This window comes from Calidris pugnax, unplaced genomic scaffold (assembly GCF_001431845.1).
Source record: "Calidris pugnax isolate Ruff unplaced genomic scaffold, ASM143184v1 scaffold40, whole genome shotgun sequence".
NCBI lineage: Eukaryota > Metazoa > Chordata > Aves > Charadriiformes > Scolopacidae > Calidris > Calidris pugnax.
Window position 1 is genome coordinate 2,624,099 of NW_015090796.1, and position 12,053 is coordinate 2,636,151.

The 12,053-nt window shown below is 39.2% G+C and overlaps 1 protein-coding gene across 1 annotated transcript in view; it reads right to left on the minus strand.

Annotated features, from left to right (window-relative positions):
• ADGRV1 (adhesion G protein-coupled receptor V1) overlaps positions 1-12,053 on the minus strand; it is a 277,476-nt gene that overhangs the window by 248,236 nt on the left and 17,187 nt on the right. The window contains exons 10-15 of the mRNA XM_014936880.1: positions 11,801-12,024; positions 2,822-2,948; positions 2,550-2,735; positions 1,450-1,630; positions 882-1,045; positions 100-223 (exon numbers count right to left, since the gene is read on the minus strand). Coding sequence (XP_014792366.1) covers positions 100-223; positions 882-1,045; positions 1,450-1,630; positions 2,550-2,735; positions 2,822-2,948; positions 11,801-12,024 — 1,006 coding nt within the window. The remainder of the gene's footprint in view (positions 1-99; positions 224-881; positions 1,046-1,449; positions 1,631-2,549; positions 2,736-2,821; positions 2,949-11,800; positions 12,025-12,053) is intronic.

Below are 12,053 nucleotides of genomic sequence, written 5' to 3' on the forward strand. Positions count from 1 at the left end.
AATGTCTTATACTAGCTCCATTGGGATTAGGATTTCTCAATGATCTGGTCTGTTTGGTTTAGTATATGTATTCTGCATTTAGAAACAGTAATATCTAACCTGCAAAATAAATGGGATCATCATTCCTCGCAATTTGTAAAATTGCACTGGTTACGTTGCCCAGCCTGGCTCCACCAGTAGCATTGAATAAGCTGATGATAAATACTTCCATCTCCTCAGGTACCTGAAAGAGAAAGTATTAATGAAATTAATTTCTTGCATACAAAAAAAAAAAATTAAGAAATTAAAACGAACAGCTGAGGGAGTTAACAAATCAGAGATTTCTGAGTGTTGCTTTTTATTTATTGATCCCTAACTGTGTCAAGAGGGATGAAAAATGACAGTTCATACAGTTACATGGAAATCATCATCAGTCTAGAATCCCTGTAAGTAAGTCCCCTCATCTTTACTGTTGTACAGGTGACCCAAAAGTTATCCTGCAGCTTCCTGCTTCTGACATATGTAATTTATTTTTACAGCTCTATTTATTGTCAATTATTCCCATTCTTTATTTCTTCAAATATATCAGCATTAAAAATAAAAATTAGGATTCCTGCTATCAAAAAAAGGGTTTTATTCAAATGAAGTTTTCTATAATTTAACAACATTCAACTACTCTCAACTTCAAACTTTTTTTGTTTATAGGTATGCATAGCTTCTCAAATTTTTTTTTTATGATTTGCTGAAGTAATCTCAGTTTTAGCCAAGTATTTTGATTTTTCCTACAAATACTTATCAGGCTCTTAAAAATCAGACATCCCTTCTTTCTCCTTAAATTGTAAGGCTTTAGCACTTAGTCTTTGACCCATATATTCACACAAAAACACTGCAGAAATGTTTACCTCATCTGGCAGTGAGTAAATGGTGATGTTTTTGGAAAACTCCAGATTATCAAAGAAAATAGTTCCTTGCTCTGGATAGATGTCATTGGTACATGCTGGATCAACAGCCCAAGACACACTAACGTTGCCATAGTTTCCTTGGTCTCTTATAACTCTGTAAGCAGCTAAAAATTACAAACATAAACCGTCAGCGTGCATCTTCAGAACAACACAAATAAAAAAAGAAAAAGGCCAGCAGAGCTGAGACATAGAAAAAGAAAAGGAAATAATGAGTAAAACCACTTCTGGCAAAACTGGTATGTGGAAGCACTACATGGAAGGAAGCACAGAGACAGGCCATTAAAGCAGTTCAAACTTGCTCATATTGTCTAGCCATTTTTTTTGCTGGATTTTTTTTTCCTGGATTTTTTTTCCCTCCCCGTCCTCCTCCACCGCTCGTCGTGCTGGCACTGTACTACTATGGAAACTTCTGAGTGGAGACTCGACTCAGACATTGTCCTACAGGGGTGAAATGGGGAAAAGAAGGCAGCAGACAAAGCAGTAACTTTATGAAAAAAAAAAGAATTACCGCTGTAGACGACTTCTCCTTTACTCTCCTTTATTGTTACTGGTAGTTCATCAGGGAGAAACTGAATGACGCCATGTGGATCATCGTTCTTCAAAATGGTTATACTGACCCTTGTGGCATTCCCCAGCTTGCCTGCCATTTCACTGTAGCCACTGAGTACTACAGAATATATCTCATCCAGCTGGAAGAGAGAAGCTCAGTCAGAATAAAAATGCATATTCAGTATGCACATCCAAAAAAAAATACCTCGAGCAAACATCCACAGTCTTTAGCCAGGCAGAAAGATAAAAACTTAAACAACAGGAAATCACACACATTTTCTACATGTGCAATGTGTTTGTGCATAGCCATCAGAGCAAAGAAATTATCAGAAATTTCTACCTCTTATAGGACCATTTCCTCCAAAAATCTAGCCTTATTATTGGCAAGGATGTACCATCATACTAATTAATCACAACAATTCACTAGTACAAATAGTGTACAAACTCCCTGAAAGGTAAGTTTTCTTTTCTGTAAGATTTATTAACGTTTCTGGCTTTATAACAGAGGGAAAGCAAAGATTGTAAAACCATTGGCAGCACACTAATTTAAAAAGAACATAACAGCTTCCATTATTAACCTAATGGGACTTTGTATTTCACATATGTCGTGAAGAAAGCTCATGGATAATGCTTTGAGGAACATTAAAACAAGTATTGCATCTATGTATCTATACGGCAAATATTAGTCTATAGTGGGGAGCGTTCAGTGAAACTGGCAGATGATTACTAGAAAATAAACAAAAAGGAAGGGTTTTTCACACAGAGTTTGGTTAAACAAGGGCAGTGTATACTACAGAATGCTGTGGATGCTAAAGACCTATATGGATAAAAGCTGAATTGTTTCAATTCACAGAAAAAAAAAAATCCACAGAGGACCATTAAACACAAAGACACCACCTACTGTTCCAAGCATCCCTGGTTTGGAGGTTGGGATGGCCTTTTTTGGAGAAAAGCCATTACACCCTTGTTCTGTTCCTATATATTTGCCTATATTTTAATAAGTGACTAACTAATATGCCTGAGAAGATAACTTGAAGAAAGAAGAGTATTAATTTTTACCTCTGGAATCCCATCCATCCGTGTCAGAAGAGTAAGTATGATCTCTCTCTCACCAGGCTTAAACTCCAGAATTCCTGTGCTTCCATAAAACTCGTTGTTGTCTCTGGGTTCCACAGTGTAGCGCAGAAACTGCCTGACGAGGCTCCCTCGGCTGCGGACAATCTGCAGTTCGACAGATTCCCCTTCCTGTAAAAGGAAAACCCAGCTTTTTTTCTAGCACTCTGCTTAACCTAAGTTGTCCGTAATGGCTGAGAAATTACTCAGACAGCTACCTTGATACTGTAGGGACCTCTGGAAGAGGGGGAAAATTCAAAGACTCCTCCAGGATCGTCGTTTTCCAAAATAATAATTTCACGAGTAGTAAACCCGTATTTCAGTATCTGATTTTCCACACTGACCCTGAGAAAGGAAGGCAACAGGCTTTTTTGAGTTACAGTTCTGTTTGGCAACTACATCCACACCTGTGCGAAGGACATCAGAATACTGATGAGTTTTCATGAATAAATTATGGAAACAATTAAACAAAGAATTAAGAAAGACACATCAGTTTGTTTCGGTTTTCTTTGTAAAAAAAACTTGCTTCTGAAGCCAACAATTAATTACCTGCTAAGAATAAAATAAATTAAGAAAGACACATCAGTTTGTTTTATCTCTTTGTAAGAAAAACCTTGCTTCTGAAGTAACTCTGTTTTCAGATGAGATTTTATAGTGGGTGATTCTGGGTTTATTTTACTCACACATGCACACAACACACAGGAAAAGAAATAGAATTCTGCAGTAAAAGGTTAGAGGTGCATTCAGTACTACTTTGTATTTGGATCAAAACATTAAGGAAAATCCAAAAACCACTTAACAAATAAAAATTACACTCCCTGTGGGATCCCAGTCTGGCTCTAAAAACTGTTGGAGCTACTCTCAGTAGCTTGGACTCATTCCCTTTCTTCCTTTTCTCACAAACCCACTGCCTAAAAGCATACGGTGAATGGTGAAGGCAGGGTCAAACACAAGGTTTTTTTGGGCTACTGCTACAACATCTTGGTCTCTCTCAGGGACACGGATGGGCTGTATCTGGCTGGAGAAGGAAACCTGGCACACGTCTTGCACTTATTTCCTCAGATGTGGTACGACCACACTTCAATGATGCTGCTTTAATTTCATTACAATTAAAAATTCCAGAAAAACTCCTACTGAAGGCTGCATAAAGAATGCACCTTCAGATTGGTGGTTTGGATATGAAACCACCATAAACATGGTGGGTTATGTATTTAAATTCCTATGCATCTTCCTTGTTTCCAGAAGAAAATGTCAATGAACACTTGGTCCAACATAGAATCATGGAATGGTTTGGGTGGGAAGGGACCTTAAAGACCATTCAGTTTCACCCTCCCTGCCATCGGCAGGGACACCTTCAACTATAGATCAGGTTGCTCAATTGTAAGCATTACAGATATTGCAAATGTTTTCATGGTTTCACTGTACTACAACCCAGACTTCACGAAACACTATTTCATGTAGAAAGAAATGTGATCTATTATAGTCAATATTTGTAATCAGTTCCAGAATGTTTCCATAGACAATCCAAAAATAACTGGAATATCCACATACAAAGAAAAATAAATAGCAATGTATCTTGTAGCAAAGTCTACAGGGAGGATATAAGATGCAAACTGGGAAATATCTATTTAAAAGTGTAGCATGCCACGTTTGTTGCACATTAAAAAAAAATGCCAGCAGACACAACAATTTGTGTTAACATAAGCTAAATGTAGGTTATTAAAAAACAATATTACCACTCATCTTTGACCACAGAAAACTTCTTCTCTATAATTCTAGTCAGTTCAGTCATTGAGTTTGGGCAAATCGTATTCCTGGCAGTTTAAAACAACTAATCCATTATTGCATCAAATGCTCAAACATCAAACACTGAGCCATGCATTCAGAACTTTCATCATTCATGGATCTGAAATAAAGAAACGCCTTCAAGCCAGAACCCCATGCCACCAAACGAAACACCAAAGGGCATGCATGCATTGTCTTGGAGAGACGCAGAAGACGTGATTCCTGAGAGGAGAAGAAATGATAAAGACAGATTCTGTCCAAACCAATCACTTGCAAAACAAAGCACTGATTCACTGAGGACAAAACCACAGTTCACTGCACTTACCCGAAGTACACGACAAACCTTTCTGTCTCTACCCTGTCAACACAGAAAGAAAAGGGGTGGAGGAAGGAATGAAAGTGCCACCTCCTAGATTTCAACAGTAGTAATCTTAGAAAAGAATAATAATTAAACAAAAAAAACCAAACCAAACCAAAACACAAAACTTGCTTTTTCCTTTACAAACACTTAAAATGTTCATATTATGGGAACCCTTACTTGCTTGGCATTTTCCTGTTGAGAAACAGTAGCAAGTGGGCAGTTCCCACCTGGCAGAATGACCCCATGGCCAACTCAACATGTCAAGACCCATCCATGGTGTACCCTACCAGCCCCTCCTCCAAGGGCTCAGTTGCTGCCAGCCTCTGTGCCTGCTCACGACCGCACCAGCACATTTATAAACAGCCCCTCATTTGAAAAAAGGAAATAAATCTACGTGCTTCCATTATCTATTTCATCAATCTGCCAAAGTAATGATAAAAAAAGGACATGTGCAGTGGGAGTTATAATGGGTCCATATTAAAAACTATTTTGGCACAAAATCACATCAAACTTTATTTTTGACAATTTTTCAGTTAACCAGATTATCAAAGTAAAATACCAATATAAAAAGTAACAAAAAAGCTACAAAAATAAGAAAAGAAAAGAGCATTTGCTAATGTCTTAATTGGTTCCAACTTGGCCAAGCACGCATAACAAAACTATTACATGAAGTAAGATGAAAGGGCAATATTATTCTGCAGTGGCAATCATGCATTTGTTACCTTCTTAATCTAAAATAAATATTTATTAAATGTAAAACCTATACCTCCTAACAAAATGCCATAAATAAATTACCACAGAATTTACAAAGGGAAATTCTGACTTCACTAATGTCAAAAAGAATTCAGATTCATAATTCAAAAGAGATAAGAGTTCACTGAAAAGTTTGTGAAAATAAAGCAAACACACTTGCAGATACATTCTTTCAAATCGGAGATCTGAAAGTGAAGAGAAATTTCTCACTGATTTCCAGTGAGGCTAGATTTTACATACTGTAATATTGAGACATTCTCCCCTCTTTCAGAAAAATATACAAAAGTGTTCCAATACCATCAAAGTATTAATACAATGAAAAGATCAAGGAGAAAATTCCAGAGTTGGTAATGCTAAAATTTAATTATATTGCTAAGCTGTTGGTAATATAAATTTACAACAGAGAATACAAACGAACCATTATGTCAAGCAGAGTTTTTGATAGGTATGTACAAGCTTAAGTAGTTAAGACATAATCAAAATTCATCAGGAAGTGAAAGGGCATGCCAGAAATAAAATCTCTTTCAGCTTCATGAAGTTACACCACATGAGTCCAAACACAGCTCAGACAAAAAGGCCTGGTAAGATGAACAGGGGGGTGGTGTGAGAATCTAATGTTATTTTGTAATGTGGAATGGCAGCACTGCAGAAATCCAGAGGGCAGCAGAAATGAGACAATCACGAGGTACCACAAGGTGTGCATCTTCAGCATCTCCAGGTGTTTTTTGAAACGGCTGAGAAGACTGGCAATACTTTATTACTTCTAGACAGTTGTGTACAGAGTAATAAACTCTAGACAGTTTCTTGTCATCTAGAGGCAAGTTCATCTAGAGAACTTGCAGGTCAGAAAGCAACTAGTCAGATCCAGCCCATCCACCGCCAAAGGAAACCATTTTTCAGGAGGTTTCTCCATCCAAGTCCCATAAAGCAATTAAAGTTAAAGTCCCCAAGAAACAATAAAACAGTTCCTTGCACACGGTAGCTTGGCCATAGCAAGGAGCTCCAGCTACTAGAGGCAGCGCCTGACCAGGAGTAAGGAGACTCCTCTCCTTAATGGGAAAGCCACTTGCCTTTTTTTGTCTCTTCAGTGTAACTTTTTTCTGTAAAATGGCTATATGTGGACATGAAATTTCATTTTATCACAGAGGATAAGCCCTGGAAATGTTCATGATGTTAATGTAGAAATGCAATCACGAACTGCCTGTGTTTTCTGTGATGAAACAAATGAAAAGAAACACTTCCCATATGACAAATTGCATGCTGAATGACTGGTCATCAGGGAAGTTCTTTCTTTAAAAAAAATAAATCGTTTAGCAAGAACTACAGATTACTTAGGACAACTAACAGAAACTTCGAAATGTTTCTCACACTTTTTAAAAAACTTAGTACTGCAAAATGCAGAAAGAAGATTTTTGACTGAGTTTAAAGCAATATGACAATTTCAATGTTGTTATGAACTAAATACCACTGCAAATAGAATAATAATTATTAAGAGATACAATGTGGTTGAATTTGCTAACTTTAGGCCAAGAATCAGAATTCTGCAGAATGTTTTGAAAGGCATCTGAGAAACTGAATTGTAACTGTGAATCTGTATTGCTGTTAACTATTAAAAACACACTTTTCCAAACCCCTTTCTTCTCTACCAGGGTATCTCAGAAAAAGTGCATTCAGATTTCCTGTGGAATGTTACTCAATTTGCTTCCTAGACTTGTAGTCAGTGTTCCCCCCTTCTTCAATTTTTTCAGGATTATCTGCTGATTTAATTAGTGGCAGGACCTAGCTTTAAAGAACAGTATTAAAGTAGGATTTGCCACATTATAAATTCCACAGTGCTTCTCATCAGAGGGAACACCTTCTCTCCAGGTTTAATCCATTAATTATTTGATTTTGGAGCCTATTTTAATTTTTGTTACTCATAGCAGGAGATACATGGTGTTATTATTTTGAAAAGTAATAAAACGTAGCAGTAGGTGTCCAGAGACACTCATTTAAACATTCTACTACTATTTTCAAACCACTTTTTCCCCAACAAAACAAAGTCTGTTCAAACCCTTGACGAAAAAACCAATGTTTTACACTGAAAGAGTGAATTCATATAGCATCACATGTATCACTCAACAGAAAAATTACTTAAGTAAGAAACATAAGCATAGTTTTGAAACAGACACTAACCACAGGAAATCACCAAGTTAGGAGAAAATTCCGGCTTCAGTCAACAATATATTAGTATTTCTGTGCACACAGCAACCCCCAACAGATAAACATTACCTGAGCCCTGAATTAAGGACCACAGACAGTATGCAGTGCTTTAAACAGGCCTTCTATGATTTGCTAACTTTTTCTCATGCAGTAATCTCTTAAACACAAAAATGTTAGAAAGCTACCAGGCATTTCATGATGAAAAAGTCAAACTTGGGATTTGTGTTTGCAATTTTTTAAAAAATCTATTTTTTAAATTTACTCAGGACAGAATTTCAGCCTCTGGAAACTTGTATTGTATCACAGAAATCATTAGAACTATAAAAATCCCCAAGTTACATTGCTTTATTATATATTTTTTTCCTTTATTATATATAATAAATGAGATTTAGGTCATAACACATGTACATGAATCTGTTCCGGCATCTGAAATTGTATGAGTTCATGACACAAACAAAATTTGAGCCTAAGGACTATTTAAACAGTCTGTTCATAGATTGCAATTTTCACCAACTGAAGTCAATTTATCAGTATATTGCTGTTTACAGATCCCAAAGTCAGCAAGTTCTCACTTTCAGCACCGTTCACTGAAGAGGACAAACACAACTCGTGTGCCCTGGAGGGTCCTGGCCCTTCGTTTGTGCACATTTCCAAATTCTGATAGCTGTGTATCTGCACCTTACTGAGGGGGCAGCAACGGCCAGTGGGATGATTCCTTGTGCAGAAGGAAAAAACCACTACAATAAAACTGATTTCAATTTGTCCTTACCAGGTAAAATTAACATCCCTAGTACGTCTATATGCTTCCACAAAACATACACACAATTCCCATGGCTTGTCCCACCTACATTCATTAAGAAGACCAACGCCTTTTCTTTCTCATACAGATTTCACTAGAGACATCTGGCTTTATTTAATTTATGTTTGGTCTCAATTCAGGCCTATTCAGATTTGGGCAGGTACTCAGCCTGAAGCTGCTCCTAAAAAAAGAAAATATGAAGAAGCTTCAGCAGGTAAAGGATTGTCTTGCTCCTTTATTACTCATCTGTCTTCCTTGGAAGCACATTTTTTTCTGATATACATTGGCCTCTGTTTCATGGACAGAATTCAGAGTTATTTCTAATCCTTATGGCCTACGGACAAAGGCCATAGAGCAAGGAAGGAAAATACTATTTTGAACGGCTTTGAAAGTCTCTGTTACAGTTATGGATGCAATCACAGCTCGTTTAAAATGTAAACTGCCCTAACAACGCCACTGAGTTGTAAATAATACATCCTTGTTAGAACTAATTAACCTTATTATTTTACCCATGCTATCACTAATGGCAATAAATGGAATGCTTATGAACATATTCCTATGTCTATAGCCTTACTGAAGTTCTCACATGCTCCATTTTCCCCCTGACTTATGCTACAGTTGGTGGAGCAGCACAAGCCCATCCATAGCACAGTGCATCTTTGTTTTCATGCTCATTCACTGCTGCTGGCTGCCAGCCTCGGAAACCCAAATCTTCTGTTCCCCCAGAAAACACAAGCCGTGCAGAAAGCACTACCACAAGCTCACACATGTAACCCTGCCAGCATCCTTCAGCCCCCATTTGAAGAGTCATCCCCAGCACTGAAAGGAGGATCTCCGCAGTCATTTCACTCTTGGCTTCTGCCGATGCCGCAGTTGCCAAATTTCACTCCTAGCCTCGAGGGACGCTTTTCAGGTCTAGGGAAAAGTTCAGATTTTATCTCCTCCTCATTTACTTCTTTTTCCAGGCCACACCACCTGTTCCTTACTTCACTCTCTGACCTTGCCAAGTGTGGGAAAGATGCTTATTGCTGGAGCACTTTATACCAGCCACTCTGTAGGCCGGAGAACCTGCTGCTCCCACCACACTTAATAAAAGCAGAGCAGTGGTTACGTTTGTCCAGCTGACAGTCCAGTCCTCATCGTAGCCATCATTCTGAAGGCACGGCCTAGGGTTACTGCTCAGAATAAGCAGCAGAAAGCTGTGGTTACACACCCCTGCAGAGCTGTCAGAACTTAAAAGTTGTCTTTTACGCTGTCCATTTCCTCTAACTACTTTCTTGTTTCCTACACTTACACTTCAATTTTCTGGCCACCTTATACAACTTCACAACTTCTATAATATAATCATAGAATCATAGAATGGTTAGAGTTGAAAGAGACTTTAAAGACCATCCAGTGCCACCCGCTGCCATGGGCAGGGACACCTCCCACCAGACCAGGTTGCTCCAAGCCCCCTCCAACCTGGCCTTGAACCCCTCCAGGGATGGGGCAGCCACAGCTTCTCTGGGCAACCTGGGCCAGGCTCTCACCACCCTCACACCAAACAAGTTCTTCCCCACATCTCACCTCAGTCTCCCTTCTTTCAGTCTAAAACTGCTCCCCCTCGTCCTATGGCTCCCCTCCCCGATCCAGAGTCCCTCCCCATCTCTCCTGGAGCCCCTTGAGGGACTGGAAGAGGCTCCAAGGTCTCCCCAGAGCCTTCTCTTCTCCAGGCTGAACGCCCTCAACTCTCTCAGCCTGTCCACACAGCACAGGGGCTCCAGCCCTTGGAGCATCTCCATGGCCTCCTCTGGCCCCCCCCCCAACAGGTCCAAGTCCTTCTGCTGTTGGTGGCCCCAGAGCTGGAGGCAGCAGTGCAGGAGGGTCTCTCCAAAGCAGAGCAGAGGGACAGAATCCTCCCCTCACCCTGCTGGCCACACTGCTGGGGATGCAGCCCGGGATGCAGTTGGCATTTCTAATCTTAATTTTCCAGTTTGTGCCACAGACTCGTAATGAATTCCTGGAGATGAACCAGTTTCATTCAGAGTAAGGAAAGCAGAGAACTGCTCATAATAGCCTCTTTTTGTTTTTGTCTTGAACAGGACTGTGTTTCCAACGCAGTGAGCACCCACAGTAGAAGTAACTCATTCTACACTAGATGCACCCACCAGCCAACTTTTACAGAAGCAGGCCAATCCTGCAAGGGAATAACACCTTCCCTACATGACAGAATGATGTTCAAAAACCACGCTTTCTCAAATGGGATCAGCAACAGCTTGAGGAGCTGGTTGCTGGTTTGCTTGTATGTAATCACCATGAGCATCTGGTGTTTGGGCTCCCAAGAGCTAGTTTGCACTTCCTAGATAGGACAAGAATACTTCTTCTGCATCAGGTAAGGACTGTGTAAGTAGTAGGTGTCCAATGCAGACATTGCTGTTGGCGGACCCCTATTAGTATGTTTCCAGAAAAGGTGGGAAAATGTACCTTAGACAATAATAGCAGGTAGTAGAAGTGGTGGTGTTTCTAAACCATATGTACAACTGAGTTGTTGGAAGCAGGACACCAGATAAAGCCAAGATTCTACTCTCAGTAAATCAAAGAGGGAATACACTCCTGGATATGAACTAATTTAAGTATTCTGAGCAATGTTCACATGCAGAGAGTAGTATCTCCTGAGGTCCCACGCAGCCTTAATTACCCTAGAAACCAGATCTTCTGCTGAAGGGAGACTGCACTGTGCCTCAGAATCACCATTGCTCTCTCTGTAGCCAAAGAGCGTGGTAATGGTCACTTTGGGATATTTTGGAAGCTGGGAGTTGTGATGGAAGTATCTAATTTTCAAGAGCAAGCAGTACTGATCGCACAGATCAAACAAATAAAAAGCTGATCTAGTTGTGCAACGACACCCTAGCTATAAACCTTTTTCTGACAGAAACATAGCTACATATTGCTTTCTACTCTTCATTATAGTTTTCCCAATTATCTCACTAAATATTACTTTTTTGAGAAGACACGTGTTAAACCAAGAGCTATAACAAAAGATCAAAGCTGAAAGAACATTCTAAATACCATACATTACTTTCATCAGAATATAGATAAAATTAAGCCATTTAATAATAAGCACAACACAGTAACATTGATCTCCAGTCAAAGAAGGATCCATCCACAGTCTGAATCAAGGGGTTAATATTCCTTCAGGCCCTTCATTCCTTATCAATACAATGCAGGCAATAGTCCCCAATTAATGCTGTGCTAATTTGTTATATATAAATTGAGTGCTACAACAGATACATATGAATAGAGATTAGGGTACAATACCTGTCCAAAGTTAACAGCACAGTTTCATTCATTTCAGGTATATCATCCGCTTTAATAGTGATGTTGATTGAAGTATCACTTTGTCCAGATAAGAAAACAACGGATCCATTAAAAGGGCTGATGTCATCATGTGTTACTGCATTTTGATTGGGACCAGAGGGTTTCAGACTCCAGAACACAGTTGCTTGACCATCGGTCCCGTCCCGATGCAATGCAATGGAAACCTGTGAAAGGCACAAGCCTGTCGTGACAT